The sequence below is a fragment of the Aethalodelphis obliquidens genome, unplaced genomic scaffold, assembly GCF_003676395.1.
Source record: "Aethalodelphis obliquidens isolate GAN/ISIS:26980383/991018 unplaced genomic scaffold, ASM367639v1 scaffold86, whole genome shotgun sequence".
Lineage (NCBI taxonomy): Eukaryota > Metazoa > Chordata > Mammalia > Artiodactyla > Delphinidae > Aethalodelphis > Aethalodelphis obliquidens.
In genome coordinates this window covers 2,433,436-2,450,838 of record NW_020838030.1, presented here as the reverse complement: position 1 = coordinate 2,450,838, position 17,403 = coordinate 2,433,436, and the positions used below count along the sequence as shown (strand labels likewise).

Sequence of the window (17,403 nt, the reverse complement as noted above, 5' to 3'; positions counted from 1 at the left end):
CCAGTCTAATCTAACCTCACAGCTTCCTCGGCCCAGCCTGTTCCCAGCTCCCCATTATGGCCATAAGGCCTGGAGGGCGTTTATCATGCTAGTGACTCGGCGTACAGCAGAAAGAGCACAGGACCAGGATCCAAGCGCAAGTCGTGTCACTCACTAGCTGTAAGACCACTCCCCGTCCTTGAGCCTCAGTTTCTATATCTGCAAAACAGGAATCATTGTACCACCTTCTCAAGGTGATTCTAAGCTGAGGATTTTGCAAACTGCAGGGCCCGCAGCAGAGGTGGGCCATGATTACTGTCGTTCCAGGCCACCAGCTGACTTTCTACCCAGAGAAATCTGGACCAGACAAAAGCAGCAGCCCTGGAACCCCAATTTCCTTACCATCCTTCTTTATATTTAGTCTTCTTAACTGAGAGGGCTCCACTTCTCCTTGGGAACAAGAGAGAGACGACGGTTTAACTCTGACACGGTATAGCTGGTGGGATTCTCGCTCCCCTGCCTCACTGAGAATGGCTCTCCCAGGTTCTATTTCCTGGGTCAGAGGGCACTCACTGCAGGACCGGTCAGGGCAAAGCTTGAAGGTGGGGTGGCTGTCCTTGGACCTCCACTGATGCCCTCCTCCTCCACAGGCCTGTGTCTGTTCTGATCCATGTCACCTGAGCCCGGAGGCCCCTTTCCTGGATCACGGTGACACTCTGGCTGGTGACGGCATTGCTGCTGGGATTGATCTCCCTCCCCCCCGCCCCAGGCTGCCTGTGGTCCTGTCCCAGCCCCTGGAATCCAGGCCACCTCCCACTCCCCTCTTGGAGCTTGCATATTTACCACTTTCTGGATTAGAGCCTCTCCTTCGGAGTCCTGGAAATTAGAAACTCAACATTAGTGCCCAGGCCAGCTTGGGTCCTTAACGAGTGCCACAGGTGACTTCTGAAAACGCCCCTGTTGAATTCTCCAGCCCCCAGGGGATCTTTCTATCTATAGATTGTTATTAATAATCCCTTTGTTCTTGCCTGGACCCCCTTTCTAACCTCCACTGGTCCCCCGTCTCATGCCACAGCCAGCCCCGCCTGCTTGCTGAACCCAGGTCAGAGCCCCAGGCCCCAAGCAGACTGGGAGTCCCATCTCTCACAGCCGTGCACCTGATAGCACCTGCCTCTTTTGGGGGAAAGATGATGCCCAGACCTCGTTCAACACCAGTACCAACGACCCCTCTCCCCTAAAAGACACTCACCTGATTCCTCAGACGGCACCACCTCCCCGGGGGCACCTGCACAGAAGGGAAATCAGTGACTGCATATTCATATCCTCTGGGTGGAGAGAAGTTACACTGCAGAGAGACTTCCCATTGATCTGCAGGGGGCACTGGAGCAAACTGGAGGGTTCCTCTTTCATCTAAAGGGGCAGGCACCACCCCGCAGTCCCCGAAAGCTGCCGCAGCAATGCCTGCCCCATGTTACAGGTCTTCTAATTTCCCACGAGAAGCCAGAAATCCAGGTTTTTATATAAACTTCTTGACTATAAAAAAAGCTGGCAATTCATATTCCATCGAATCAAAGATATCATGGTTTGTGAGAATGACGTCATTTTATGGAAGGAAAACTACTGCCAATTATAACTGCAAGTTGCCAGTGATTTTAAGAGGCACCCTGATTTCACAGATCTCCAGATGTGAAAAACTGTTAGCTGTAGATGTGATGAAATATATTAAGAACAATAATAATAATAAAGATACTCTGTGAGCCAGATGATATACATCTGTACACACAGGCCACCAGTTTGCAATCTGTGCCTGTTCATTCCTATCCAGATGCAGGTGAGGACACTTAGCCACGTGGCTCCAGCCCCACCAGGCCCTGAGCTTGTGGAAGCCAAGCTGGGTTGTACCATGGGGGCCCTGGCCCCTGACCCCAGTGTGGAGCTCCTGTCTGGGCTGCCTAGGGTGAATCGAGCCCTATACGTGCCCTGAGGTGCAGCATTCCCTTTAATCTGGCCTGGGTAGCCCTCCCACCTCATTCACACTCTGGTTCTTTTTTTTTTTTTTTTAATATTTATTTACTTAGGCTGCGCTGGGTCTTAGTTGTGGCACGCAGAAACTTTAGTTGTGGCATGCAGACTCTTAGCTGTGGCATACATGAGGGATCTAGTTCCCCAACCAGGGATCGAACCCGGGCCCCCTGCATTGGGAACGCGGAGTGTTTCCCACTGAACCACCAGGGAAGTCCCCACCCTCTGGTTCTTGGCGCCTACTCTATTCCCAGTGACTTCTCTCCTAGCCTGTCACCTTCTTCCCCTCAAGGGGAGGCCGGAGTCCCCACTCTGTACACTTCCGCCCTCCAGATCAGCCCCAGGACACAAACACCCGAAGGGGGCACTTAGCTCATGGCAATAAACACTCAGTATGCTGAACTGTCTTTAGGCTAATGTGCAAACAGGAGCCAGTGTCTGCAAGTGACCAGAGAGGCCAGCACCAAGGGTACAGAAGGCAAACCAAGAACGGCATGAAATGAGACTCCGGCAGCGTAATTACCAAGTACCTCTGGTGTCTCGGGAGGGGGGAGGCGGGGCGGGGAATTCACTACTTGGGGGAATTAATTCACAAATACGTGACGATACCTACGTTTTCTACAGTGAACATGACTTACTTTTTGATGAGAAAAAAACATTTAAAATGTATGTATATGTAACAGTTTCTCTCTCATTTTACACTCAGTGAAAACTTTCTTACACTACTTAATTAACAACATTTTAAAAAATTAGATAGTACCTGTTTTTGTTTAAAAAAAAGAAAAAGAAAATCAGAAAATTCAGATGAAAGAAAATAGTATGACGATTACTCACAATGCTACCACCCAGTGGCAGCCACTGGTAATACCTTGATGCAGAATATTAAGATATTTCATTTCCATTTCTTTGAATGTATATGTGTTTCCCGTTGTATTTCTTGGGTTATTATCTGGCATTAGGAGACTACGCGGATTATGTAAATGTTGGATTAAACAAAGTTAAACAGGTTTTCTTATCTGGCAGTGTTCATTTATGAGGCTTTTTGGCAAACTGGTTCATTCCTACAAATTCCTCCATTTCATCAAAGTGCTACCAAGCAAAGTGCCATAATATTTATATCTGCTCGCTGTAAAAATCACGATGCTTAGAGACAATTACTCCGTAATTTGAGTTTTGTAGAAATCAGGTCCTTAATTTTCCCTTGCATGCTTAAACAACCCAGTATTCCAAGAGAGAAGGTACTGATTAAGTTCCATCTTGCTGGTTGGAAAGCTGAGGCCCAGAAAGGTTGGGTGACTGGTCACAGTCAACCTGCAAGTCAGGGTTATAGATCAGAAGAGATTCCAAGACAGTCTGACTGTGGCAGAAAATGCCTGCCCCCACCTCCATCTGCCCATGTTATAACCACTCACCTTGCCACACCTCCTATATCTGCCCAGGACTTTGAGCTCATGAAACACCCTCATCACCTTGTTTCCTCCCAACAAAGCCCTAAGCCTTCATGTCCTTTGTTTAATTCTGTTTCCCCCAAAGCCACTGTACAGACAATCACCTTCATAGAGTTGAAGCTCATTCTTCAAAACGTCAGGCTCCCCATGCTCAGAACCTGGGTGTAGACAAAGCCTGTTAGTCAGCTCCCCACAGTTACAGCACCCCAGAGTGGCTTCCCTCTCCTGGTGTCGGAAGCCTTAAAAAGTAACATAGTCTTTGCGCTGGGGGTGAGGTGGGCGCTCTTCAAGAGGCAAGACAGCTGTACAAGAGCATTCCTGCTGCTCTGTCTGACGCCCCTCACACGCCCTGAGGTGACTGTGTTCAGCTGACTGAAGAAGAACTGGGGGCCTGAGAGGACCTGGGCCTCGTTCAAAGTCAGTAATAAGAGTCGCCATTTTTTGAGCACTTACTATGTACCAACACTGAACTAAGTAATTTATAGTTAATATTTCATTTGATCCTCTTGGAAATGCTGTGAAGAAGGTATTAATGCCTCTCTCTCCCCACTTTACAGATAAGGAAACTGAGGCTCACAAAAGTTAAGTTATTCGTGGAAAGTCACACAGTCAGGAAGCAGAAATTCCAGGGTTCAAACCCAGGTCTGTCACCAAGGCCTGCATTTCTAATAATTTTTATCTCTAAAAATAGAACCCAGAGCTCAGCTCCAGAGTCATGAGAGCATTTATTAAACACCTTATGTGTGCCAGGATCTGTACTAGGCATTAGTCCAGGCTCTTTCCCCCAAGTTCTTTTCTTCCCACAATCAATTTAGGCTAACATTTATTAAAGTTTTTTTTTAAAAAAACAAAATTATATTCTTCTGGTTATAAAGATAAAAAAGATTATTGTAAAATATCTATGGTATAAGTCAATTCAAAAAAAAAACAAGAAAATGAAAATCACCCATAATTTAACCATCCAGAGATAATCACTATTAACATTTTGATATTTTTCCTTCCAGTCTTGTTTACAATCATGTATGCGTGAATTTTTACAAAGTGTATATGAGATCAAATGAATTCTATGATTTGAATTTCTCTTTTTCACTTTAGAGATGTATGAAGACCAGAGCTCTGACCAGGACAGGGTGTAGCATCACTGCTCTATGTTGCTGTTGTTGGACGTTAGGTTGTTTCTATTGTTGCCCTACTATAAATAACACTGCAAGGAACAAATTTTCACACGGGGGACTTCCCTGGTGGTGCAGTGGTTAAGAATCTGCCTGCCAATGCAGGGGACACGGGTTCAAGCCCTGGTCCAGGAAGATCTCACACGCCACACAGCAACTAAGCCCATGCGCCACAACTACTGAGTCTGTGCTCTAGAGGCTGTGAGCCACAACAATTGAGCGCATGTGCCACAACTACTGAAGCCCTCACACCTAGAGCCCGTGCACCGCAATGAAGAGTAGCCCTCGCTCGCCACAACTAGGGAAAGCCCGAGCGCAGCAACGAAGACCCAACGCAGCCAAAAATAAATAAATAAATAAATGTATTTATTTATTTAAAAAAAAAATCTTCACACGGACATGCGCAGGCCCACTGAGAAATTCAACCATCAGCCAAGTGGGCAAAGGAGAAATGGTGAGGCCTACTGCCTACTGGGCAAGCTGCCCCTGCAGGGGAGACCAGCCCCCGTCTCTGCCAACGTTTTCCAGTTACTCAGGGGGGCTAGTCCTCGTTGCTGCTCTTTGCAGGGAACAAACACAAGCTGTGGGAGAACCTCAGCCTGGATCGAGCCTGGAATACCTCATTCTGGTGTCGGTTCTCAAAATTTAGTTTATGTGAGGAGTGTGGTCTGGGGGAAGAATTCTGCTTTGAGGGTTAGGGGACAGGAACTGCCATGAACTTTCTGTGTGACCTCAGACAAATCACTTACTATGTTCAATACGGCTTTCACTAAGATAAGACAAGGTCCTGTGAAGTATCGTGTTACTGAGGTGCTTTCCCTACTGCCCAGTATGGGGGCTGCATCAACTCTGTGATGCCACCAACGCCACGCTGACTCTGGGTTTGCTCGTGCTCTGTCTCCCACCTGGAATGCCCTTCCCACTTACTCCCTTATCCTGAAGCTTAAGCTGATGTCACACCTCCTGTAGAAGGGCTTTTCCAGCTGCCCCAGCTCACACGCATCTTGCCCACCCTCCTCTGGGGTTTCTATAGCATCAACTGTCTGTGCTTGACACAGTGGGCATGAGGGTCCCTGGTGGTGCTCATCCCTCCAACCACCTTGAGCCCCTGAAGGACGAGGCCTGGGTATCACTGTCCTAAGGCTGCCCCGCCTGCAGCAGGAGTTTGATTAAAGCCTTGAAGAATGACCGCGTTGTTGGCACTCTTGGATTGGTCAGCATTCTGGGGATTCAGGCCTAGGAGTTTCTAGCTTCAGGTCCAGAGGATTCCCTTTTCCTCAGGATGACCAAGAGGGCCCCAGCAGTCCCGATGTTCCTCAGCGGGCTTGGGGACCTCCTGGTCTATCATGGATAAATTTTTTAATTATAGGAAACCAAGTTAACTGTGCTTAAAAATCAGTGCAGAAAAAAAAAAAATCAGTGCGTATGTGATCTCAACTGGTACAGAAAAAGAGGTATCAGGAAGTACATCAAGATAACAACAGTGGTATTTATCTCAAGAGATGGGATTTTGAGTGGCTTCTATTTTCTTCTTTTCTGTATTTTACAAATATCAATCAATGCCCCCAAAAGGCTTTTTCATCATATTTTGCAAAATATCAAACAATACAGAAAATAAGAAAGCAAAAATTACTCCAAATTCTATCCAACAGGGACAATCTCTATTAACATTCACATCAATATTATTTTAGCTTTCTCCATGATATATTCATAATTTTTTTTTTTTTTTTTTTTCTGTACGCGGGCCTCTCACTGTTGTGGCCTCTCCCATTGTGGAGCACAGGCTCCGGACGCACAGGCTCAGCGGCCATGGCTCACGGGCCCAGCTGCTCTGCGGCATGTGGGATCTTCCCGGACTGGGGCACGAACCCGCATCCCCTGCATCAGCAGGCGGACTCTCAACCACTGGGCCACCAGGGAAGCCCCATAAGATATAATTTTTAAAACTTGTTCAAGGATTGATTTTTTCCTTTTCCATTATGGTTTATTACAGGATACTGAATATAGTTCCCTATGCATAATATATAATTTTTAATAAAAGGTATTGTAGAATTGTATGCTGTCAAGAATGAGGATAATTTTTCTGTGTTCTGTCTAATTCAATTGTTTAAAAAATTAACTCTGGCAGAAAAAATCACGTTTGTTTCTGGTGTCCCGAGTATCCATCACTGAGCCTGGCACATAGTTGATGCTCAATAAATATTTATTGAATAACTGTAAGGAGATACACTAATATGTGTTTAGTGGTTATCTAACAGAGCAAAGGATGATTTTTTTCCTTCTTTCTACTTCTTTGTATGTTCCATATTTTCTACAATGTGCCCATGTGTAATCTTTCATAATGAAAAAACGTTTTAATTTAAAAATAACAGGATAGGGACTTCCCTAGTGGCGCGGTGGTTGGGACTCCGTGCTCCCAATGAGGGGTGCCCAGGTTCGATCCCTGGTCAGGGAACTAGATCCCACGTGCATGTCGTGACTAAGAGTTCACATGCCACAACTAAGGAGCCGGCAAGCCTCAACTAAGGAGCCCACGAGCCACAACTAAGATCCAGCATAACCAAATAAATAAATATTTTAAAAAACCCAAACAGGATACGTTAAGAACAAAAAGCTGGGCTTCCCTGGTGGCGCAGTGGTTGAGAGTCCGCCTGCCGATGCAGGGGACACGGGTTCGTGCCCCAGTCCGGGAAGATCACACATGCCGCGGAGCGGCTGGGCCTGTGAGCCATGGCTGCTGAGCCTGCGCGTCTGGAGCCTGTGCTCCACAATGGGAGAGGCCGCAACAGTGAGAGGCCCGCGTACCGCAAAAAACAAAAACAAAAACAAAAAAAAGAACAAAAAGCTATGTAGGGAGAGTGGTGCTGCATGCCAGACTCTGAGTTAGGGCCCTAACGTGGAGGAAGGTGGGGGGCTGCTGGGAGGCACCCAGGCTTGGGGCCCAAGGACTAATGGTCACCGTCTGAGCCTGAAGAATGGGCAGGGTCTGAGTTCCAGCAGCAGGCCAACCAGGGTAGGACCAGAGACCAGGATCCTGAATGTCAGTCTGTCTCAATGCTTCTAGGACTCCATGTTTATTTTCCTGCTGCTTTCTTTTAAGTGTTCAGTTTTGTAAACTACGCCCAGTCCCATGTGTATGTACTCTGGAGACCAGAAGGAAGGAACTTATGGCCACACTTGGGGGAGAACATTTGTGGGGGAGCAGCAACCCCTGAGGGTCAATCAGAATCAGAAGACAGAACGTCCCTTCCCACCTACGGAGGACAAACAAAGGGACAGAATCCCGTGTTGTAGCCCTCCTGCCTCTGGAAGCTCTTCTAGAACTAAACCTCACTGGCCTCGGTTTCCTCACCTGTAAAATGGGAATAACAACAATGCCTTCCTCATGGGTTGCTATGAGAATTAACTGAGTTATTCCACATAAAGTGCTTGGAACGCTACCTGGCACAAAGTAAGTGCTCAATAAATGCTAGCTGTGATGTTGCTGCTGCTATAAATTCAGCCTTACCTTTTGAGTTAAAAGAATAAAAGTAGAGAGACATCCTGCTTCTTTTCAGAGAATAATGTGGCAATTTGTAATCAAAGTCCAATTAGAGATGCTCATCCCTCTAAACCCATTAAAGTGCTTGTGGGAGTAGATATGTAGGACTTGATTTGTATGAAAAATTCAAAAAGTAAAGGCTTTTGTGCAAGGATGCTCTTGAGCAGGACAAACAAGCAGGGTGGGGAAGGGGGAAAATCTTAACAATAGCAGTTATTTTTAGAGCTATTACTATCTGATAGGTGCTAAGCCTTTGCACGTGTAGAATGTAATCCTCACAGGTATCCTATGAGATAACTTTTGTTATCATTCCCATCTTATGCATGAGGACTCCAGGGCACACAGGGTTAAGCAATTTACCCAAGGACGCTTAGCTAGTTAGTGGCAAAGAAAGGGTATGAACCTGCAGGCTGCCTGAATGGACACATGCACTGCCCCTGATTCCAAAGTGCTCCTACAAAACTTAAACGTTCCTTTACATGAGACGCAGTCACTTTGAGGGGCTACTTGGGAAACATGAAAAATAGCCGCTAAGATATTATGGAATAACATGGCAAAATGCTTAGGATAAGATAGCAAAAAAAATTGTAAACCAAGGACAAAATTGTCCATACGGTAATTTTTTGGGTTCTTTTTTTTTGGCCACACTACGTGGCATATGGGATCTTAGTTCCCTGACCAGGCATCGAACACGTGCCCCCTGCAGTGGAAGCGTGGATTCTAAACCACTGGACCACCAGGGAAGTCCCTCTATGGTAGTTATAACTGTGTACAAGCTACATGTACAGAGAGGCAGGCTCTGGAAGGGAACATGGAAAAAGAGAGCTGTAGTACCGAGGTGGGAGGTTCAGGAGACTGGTTTTTCTTCTTTTCTCTTTTTGTTAATTTTTTTCTTTTTTTTTAATTTATTTTTTTGGCTGCGTTGGCTTTTTGTTGCTGTGTGCGGGCTTTCTCTAGCTGCGGTGAGCGGGGTCTACTCTTCGTTGCGGTGTGCAGGCTTCTCATTGCGGTGGCTTCTCTTGTTGCGGAGCACAATCTCTAGGCGTGTGGGCTTCAGTAGTTGTGGCACGCGGGCTCAGTAGTTGTAGCTCGCGGGCTTAGTTGCTCCACGGCATGTGGGATCTTCCCAGACCAGGGCTTGAACCCGTGTCCCCTGCATTGGCAGGCGGATTCTTAACCACTGCGCCACCAGGGAAGTCCAGGAGATTGGTTTTTCCATGTAAATGCTTGTCTTTAATATCTTAATATAGATTTATTTAATGAAATCATTGCTTTACCTGAGGAGGAGGATGAAGAGGAGGAAGACTTGCCGCTCTCATCTTGGTCTTGAGAATAGAGCTCAGCCTCCTCGTCTTGCTTGTGGAAATCCGTCTCTCCATCTGGGAGGCACACATAGGCAAGGATGAGCGTTTCCTGCCCTTCCCACCCCAGAGACCACCCAGGCCTCCCCAGGGGTCTACTTGGATGTGGGGAGCAAGGAGTGGCTGGATTCACTGGGACACTCTTCCCAAACCCCTAGGGCCAATGGGAGGTACAGGACACCAGGGATCTCAGAGGCCCCAGAGGCTCTAGGAAGGCCAAAGGCAGACTTTTCTCTGAATGTGGAGCCCAGAGAGGGGCTTCTAAGCCCTCTATCCTTCCCAAGAGACCACTACACTGTGTAGAGCAGTTGCCAATTTAAAATTCTCTGTAAATTACAGGGCAGGTGGGATCCGATCGAGCCCTAAACCTTCCCATTCCCCATTCTGGGGCCATGCAGGACGCTTCCCACCTTCTGAGGACACTCCCTAGTGCAAGTCCAAGCCCCCAGAGCCTCTGAGATTTGGGGAGCAACTGAGGGTCCACACAGCTAGAGTACTGGGGGACAGACTGGACCAAGCACACACATGTGCATGTGTGTAAAGTCACTACTTCTCTAGAGGTTTTGACCGTAACTTGGGCCATTCATTGTGCCGCATGAGCTGAGCAGGGTCTTCTGTTCCACCTACTGCTGGACTTCACCTCCCATGCGGCTTTGCCCAGAGGGCAGAGAGAGCAAACATACGGTCTAGATCTTCTGATTCTCCGTGGACTCGACTGTGGTCCTGAAGTGATCCTGAAGTCTCCATGGCCTCCCCTGTTGGAATAACAATAGTAATTAATATTACCTTAGTTAATATGTTTAATATATAAAGAGCTTGGCAAATAAATAAGAAAAATATAAACAACCAATATTCAAAGGTACAAGAACAATTTATGAAAAAAGAAATACACAATTAGGGAAATTTGAATAATGATCACCTTTTGATACTATTAAGAGCTTATTTTTTAAAAAAGAGACTTCAGTTTTTACAGCAGCCCTAGGTTCACAGCAAGATTGAGTGGAAGGTAAAAAAAAAAAAAAAAAAAATTGAGTGGAAGGTACAAAGGTTGCCCATATATCCCCTGCTCCTAAACGTGCATAGTCTCCCCTGTTATCAACATCCTCCATTAGAGAACTTATTTTTTTAGGTGTGATATTTATATTGAAGTTATATTTATTTAAAGTATTCTTAAATTTAGAGATAAATACTGCAATGTTTATGATGAAATTATATGATGTCTAGGACATGCTTCAAAATAATCTGATTATTTGAATAAGGGAGTTGGAGGGCGTAGGTGGGGGTCCAAATATAACAAACACGACCACGAGTTAATAATTGTTGGAGCTATAACAAAATATAAACAGTAGTTAGATCTCTGAGTGGTAGCATTATGGGTATTTTTACTTTGCCTTTTCTAAATTTTTAGCAGTATTGCTTTTTTTCTTTTCCTTGTTTTTTCTTTTTCCACTATAGTTTATTACAAGATATTGAGTATAGTTCTCTGTGCTATACAGTAAATCCTTGTTATTTATCTATTTTATATATGGTGGTGTGCATCTGTTAATCCCATACTCCTAATTTATCTCTCCCCCCATTTCCCCGTCGGTAACTAACTGTAAGTTTGTTTTCTATGTCAGTATTTCTTTTGTTATAATAAAACAACCAATAATTTTTCATTACTTAAAAATGTAATATACCACCTTATATCAGTACAGTACTTAACAGTTTTACAAAGGGCTTATGTGTCTGTAATTCCATCTGAGCCTGATCACAAACCAGTCTGTTAGGAATTGGAATTAATTACTTCACACCTGAATTGTAGTTTCTAGACAACAAAACTTCCCCAAAGATTGTTTCACTTGACTCTTACAATAACCCTGCAAGGTAAATTTTTTTTTTTTTTTTTTTGCGGTACGCAGGCCTCTCACTGCTGTCGCCTCTCCCGCTGTGGAGCACAGGCTCCGGACGCACAGGCTCAGCGGCCATGGCTCATGGGCCCAGCCGCTCCGCGGCATGTAGGATCCTCCCGGACCGGGGCACAAACCCGTGTCCCCTGCATCGGCAGGCGGACTCCCAACCACTGCGCCACAAGGGAAGCCCAAGCAAGGTAAATTTTATCATCCTCATTTTACAGAGGAGGAAACTGAGGCTCAAAGAGATGAAGAGATTTTGCATGAATTGGGACTCCAGAACCCACGTTCTGTTTAATGTACCCCAAACACTCGTGTGGAGCACTGCTCAAAGTCAAGCCCTGCTGGTATGGCTGTCAGGATTACAGATGCAAACGGTAAAGCAAGGGCAGGAAGCAGGCACTTGAAGGTGCAGCATGAGGTTTGGGAATCTGTCCCCTCAGGACACCATACTCTGTGCTTTCCTGAAATTCTGAGTGGGAGCTAGTGGTAACTCGAAGCCGGCCTTCAGATGAGGCCATGAGAAGGCCATAAGTGTGGCCCTGGAAAATCTAAACGGCTAACCCCAGTGAGCTGGTGCTCTCCTCTGGGGAAAATACACGGGGCTGCCATGGTTGGGCTGCCTTGATTTTAGCTGGGCACATGGCCCCCAGCTAGAGACTGTATTTCCCAGCATCCCTTGAAGCTAGGCGTGGCCTTGGGACCATGTGACTCATATTCCTGCCAACAGACCGTGAATGAAGGGGATCTGCGTGGTGGTGAGCTGACAAGATGTTCTAGGGTTCTGGGGGAAAAAGTATACACACACACAGATATGTCTGCTGTAAATTTTACTGATGTAAAGAATGTATGGGGGGATAAATTAGGAATTTGGGATTAACAGATACACACCACTATACATAAAATAGATAAACAACAAGGACCTAACAATTAGCACAGGGAACTATATTCAATATCTTGTAATAACCTATAATAGAAAAGAATCTGAAAAAGAATACTTATATATGTATATGTATAACTGAATCACTTTGCTGTACACCTGAAACATTGTAAATCAACTATACTTCAGGAAAAAATAATAAATAAAATTTTAAAAAGAATGTATAGCACAGAGTTACAAAAAATAAAAATACAGTCCTCTTTATTGTGAATTTCATACACCTCTAGCTTCAGTGTGACTTGGAATTTCTTGCAAAATATACTATCAGTTTTTACAAATCTATCACCAACAATAGTGTCACAAGGGCTTCCCTGGTGGCACAGTGGTTGAGAATCTGCCTGCTAATGCAGGGGACACAGGTTCGAGCCCTGGTCTGGGAGGATCCCACATGCCACGGAGCAACTAGGCCTGTGAGCCACAACTACTGAGCCTGCGCGTCTGGAGCTTGTGCTCCGCAGCAAGAGAGGCCGCGATAGTGAGAGGCCCGCGCACCGCGATGAAGAGTGGCCCCCGCTTGCCACAACTAGAGAAAGCCCTCGCACAGAAACGAAGACCCAACACAGCAAAAATAAATCAATTAATTAATAAACTCCTATCCCCAACATCTTCTTTAAAATAAATTAAAAAAAAAAATAGTGTCACAAAATCAAACTACAAATAAATGCTCAATCACTACCAAATTCAGAAAAGAGGCTGCTCACATCATGGATGAACAAGAGCACTGCCAACGTGAATGTTGGCTGATAACTTCTTTCATGTTAACAAGTAAGATGAAAGGCAAACAACAAATGCCTTTGTCATCACAGTTTGTCAGTGATATAAGCAACATCTTTGCTGAATCGAATCATATTTTACAGATTCTGGAAGAATACTTTCTCAACTTTTTGTGTTATTCACAGTGTAATGGCAACAGGTGTAATGCAATGCCTACAGGTTTGAGGTTTAATCTCCATTATTAACATTTGCTTGATCACTTTCTTAAATTTAGACAATCGACAAAGCAAACATTCAAGCTCTAATTTGTAGAGTTTACTGATCTCTGTGACTGATACCACTGTGATGCCATGGACTGCAAAGTTGGGAAGGCTGGGCTTCCCTGGTGGCGCAGTGGTTGAGAGTCCGCCTGCCGATGCAGGGGACATGGGTTCGTGCCCCGGTCCAGGAAGATCCCACATGCCGCAGAGCGGCTGGGCCCGTGAGCCATGGCCGCTGAGCCTGCGTGTCTGGAGCCTGTGCTCCGCGACGGGAGAGGCCACAACAGCGAGAGGCCCGCATACCGCCAAAAAAAAAAAAAAAAAAGTTGGGAAGGCATGGACAGTGGAACCCAGCCTTACGCAGTGATTCCACAATACAGATAAAACAGATGTGAAAATCTCAAGGGCCTAGGTAATGGGCAGAATGTAGCAAAATAAATTAGGAAGTGATACATTTTGAGTACTTATTAACCTTTTTTTAACATAAATTAGTTATTTATACATTTATAGAATTTAATTTAATAATGGTTGTGTTTAACAACCGATTCCCAGCTCTGGGCTTATAAACTTCTGTGCCTTCTACTTCCTCTTTCCTGCTTTTTGTATGCTGGAATGCAGACATGGGGTGGAGAATAACTTCAATCACGCAAACTGAGCCAACACCCCAGGGAATCCCTGAGCAACAAGGCAAAGGAACCTGGGCCCTGAAAGGCCTCACGCACAAAGCCGTCTGCGCACATGGACCTGTCTCTGGTCATTTATGTGCACGGGAAATGAGCTTCTCGCTTATGTAATCCCAGGGATTCGGTCTCTGTTACAGCATCTCAGCCACGCTGTGCAGGCTTCGTTCTGAAGCACCCCCCTGCCATTTCTTCTCCTCCCAGCTCTGAGACTAAGGCCTTAACTTCAAGAGGAGGTAGATTCACTCCTCTCTAACAAGCTTAGACCTCGGTTCCCAACCTCAACGCTCCCCACGTTTGGGACCAATGATCCTTTGCCGGTGTGTGCATTGTAAGGTGTTTAGCGGCCTCCCCGCTGGATGCAGGTAACACCCCACCCAGTTGTTGTGACAATCAAAAATGTCACCAGACATTTCCCAATGTCTCCTGGGGGCAAAAATCACCCCTACTTGGGAACCACTGGTCTAGAGAATCTACTCTTTTTTTAAAAGTTTAATTAAACATTTTTATTGAGGTATAATGCTCATATAACATTATATTAGTTTCAAGGGTACAACATGATGATTCGATATTTGTATATGTTGCAACATGATCACCACAGTAGTCTAGTTGGCATCTGTCACCATACATCGTTACAAAATTTTTTTTCTTGTGATGACAACTTTTAAGGTCTGCTCTCTCAGCAACTTTGAAATATGCAGTACAGTATTACGAACTATAGTCACCATGCCGTACATTACATGCCCAGGACTTTTTTATTGTGTAACTAGAAGTTTGTACCTTTTGACCCCCTTCACCTATTTCGTCCACCCCCAACCCCCCATCTCTGGCAACCACCAATCTCTTCTCTGTATCTATGACTTTGCGGGGGTTTTGTTTGTTTTTAGTAGAGAATCTACTCTTAACCCACCACAAGACCTTGACAAGGCAGCATCCTTCCTCGTGCCTCAGAGCTGGATTGCCTGGCTGTGAATCTGATCTGACACTTCTAGCTGTGGGATTCTGGGCCAGTCACTTAACCTCTTATGTGCCTCAGGTTTCCCGTCTGTAAAATGGGGACAATGATAGTGTTTACCTCATAGTATTGTTGTGAAAATGGCATGACTTAAAATTCATAAAGCACTCAGAACAATGCCTGGTATAGAGCAAGGGCTGAACAAATGCCAGCTGAGATGATGATCATTATTATGACAGGGCGTGGCAACAAGACAGCATATGCTTTGGGGTGAGACTGACAAGGGTCCAACCCCACTTCCGTCACCTGTGCACGAGATGACCTTGGCAGGACAGGCCCCTTCTCCAAGCTCTAGTTACCTCAATTGTGAACTGGCGATGGCAGCACCTTAGAGAAGAAAGATGGCCAGTGCCTGCCCATAGGAGGTCTTGGTGAGTGTGAGTTCCCTCTTCCACAGACCTCCTATGACCCCCGGACATTCGGGGTCCAGATCCAGCCCCACCCATCTCCCATCTCCTAGGGCCCAGGCTCCCTTACCCCTTTCTAGAATAAAAATTCCTATTTCTCAGGGCAGAATTCAGCTAAGCATTAGGAGGTCACTAGCCAATAAAATGAATCGATATCCAGGTATGAATGACTGATGACCACAAGCCTTCAGGGCATATTTATATTTTGAAAAGGACTCTTTGTTCATAGCAGGTGTCCAGTATGTCTCACTGGCTGAGATCATCTCTCATGGTGGAATTTCAGGTGGCGTGGAGGAAGAGACTTAGAGCTGTATGGGGGCAAGAGAGCTGCTGGCTCACAGCAAATACGCCGACAGTTCGCCAAGCTCGTTCTACCTCTTTCCTGCTCTAGCTGTCTCGGTCACGTGGCAGCCCCTGGTGACACTCAGCATTTTCAAGCCTCCAGACTTCCACCCATGCCATTCTTCCTGGTTACCAAAATTGTATCTGACTTTCCAGGCACTGTGCAAATACCACCTCTTTCATGAAGCCCTCTGCTGGTTGTCTAACCAGTACCCACCCTCCTTACCCCGACTCCCTTATTCCTTCTCCCCCCTCCGTCACCCCTGGACTTCTTTCTTGTGAGCAAAACTGAATTTTGTTCTTCCATATCAAGTAGATACTTGTTTTCCCAGCTAGGAGTGGCCATGTGATTCAGTTTTGGCCAAAAAGAAGTGAGAAGCCTGATGGGGTTCTGGGAAGGAGTTTTGCTTCTCCTGACCAAAGAGGCCAACAGTGTTGGTGCTGTGTCTTGCCTCTCCTTTCTTTCTTGAACATGAGTGTGACGGCAGGAGCTACAGTGGCCATCTTGTGACCATGAGGAAAAGCCAAAGCAAATGCAGGGTCACTGAACTGATGAGCCCTTGACAGCAGCTGCCTGCTTTCTTGTTATTTAAGAAAAATAAACCCCATTTTGTTTAAACCTCTGTAGTCAGGATTCTCGGCATTTGTAGCTGAACACAATTCTGACTGATACACCTTCTCTCCCCTACCTTCATACATTAATTGAACACCTACTGTGTGCTAGCACTGGGGATACCATGGTGAACAATCTGCAGCCCTGTCCTCAAGGAATTTCACGGTAGACCCAGGGGGTAGTCCCATGGGAGCCAAGGGGCCAAATCAGACCAGGGTCAGTCAGGGCAAGTTCCTGAAGGAGGGAACGCTGCGGGTGAGTTTGGAAGGGCCAGAGGAGCCGTGTGCAAAGGCACAGAGGTGAGGGGCCTTGGCCCACATGGGAGACAGTTGGCATGAAGAAACTCTAAAGAAGGATGGGATTTGGGGGAGGCCCAGAGGGCACATTGCTCTCCTGAGCCTTCATCAGCTGTGCCTTGTTTCAGACTCTTCCTTCTTGAGAGAGGAGCCTTGTTGCACAACTGCCGGGGCCACTGTTCCTTGTTCACCTTCAGATCTCCAATCAGGGCCCGGCAGAGGGTCTGACACACCCAGGGTGAGTCTCTTCCACTAGATCACTAACCAGCCAGGGTAGGGACCATGGCTGATTCATCTCTGTGTCACCTGTGCCCTGCACAGGGCCCGGCAGAAAGCAAAAAAGATGATACTGATGATGAAGAAGACAATAACAAATAAGTGCTTCCTATCTACCAGGCAAGGATCTGAGCACGTGACACGTGTGCCTCACATATGCCTCACCACAACTCTATCAGGGCTCACCGTGGTTGTGCTCATTTTATAGGTAAGAACATTGACGCCCAGAGAGGCAAGGTAACTTGCCCAGGGCCAGAGAGCTAGTAAGTGGCTGAGCAAAAGGGCAGTTGCTCCGTCCTGGCACCTCTTCCCAGGCCTCTGTCATGAGCACCAGGAAAGAAGCCACTAACAGTCATCGAGTGTTATGCAAATGATGCTGACTTGGCCTCTATTTAGTTCTGGAGCCCTGAGCAAGTGTCCCCAGAGCCCAGGGAACCTCCTCGGG

General features: G+C 46.1%; 1 protein-coding gene across 4 annotated transcripts in view; it reads right to left on the bottom strand.

Moving 5' to 3' along the window:
• TMEM40 (transmembrane protein 40) overlaps window positions 1-17,403 on the bottom strand; it is a 32,559-nt gene that overhangs the window by 5,366 nt on the left and 9,790 nt on the right. For 2 of the 4 annotated variants that reach the window (XM_027093907.1, XM_027093906.1), the window contains 6 exons: window positions 10,207-10,278; window positions 9,440-9,541; window positions 3,554-3,607; window positions 1,229-1,264; window positions 823-855; window positions 382-429 (listed from right to left, as the gene is read on the bottom strand). In XM_027093907.1, coding sequence (XP_026949708.1) covers window positions 382-429; window positions 823-855; window positions 1,229-1,264; window positions 3,554-3,607; window positions 9,440-9,541; window positions 10,207-10,270 — 337 coding nt within the window. In that variant the 5' untranslated portion in view covers window positions 10,271-10,278. Of the gene's footprint in view, window positions 1-381; window positions 430-822; window positions 856-1,228; window positions 1,265-3,553; window positions 3,608-9,439; window positions 9,542-10,097; window positions 10,279-17,403 lie in introns of those variants that run through there. The other 2 variants (XM_027093905.1, XM_027093908.1) reach the window with 2 other exon arrangements.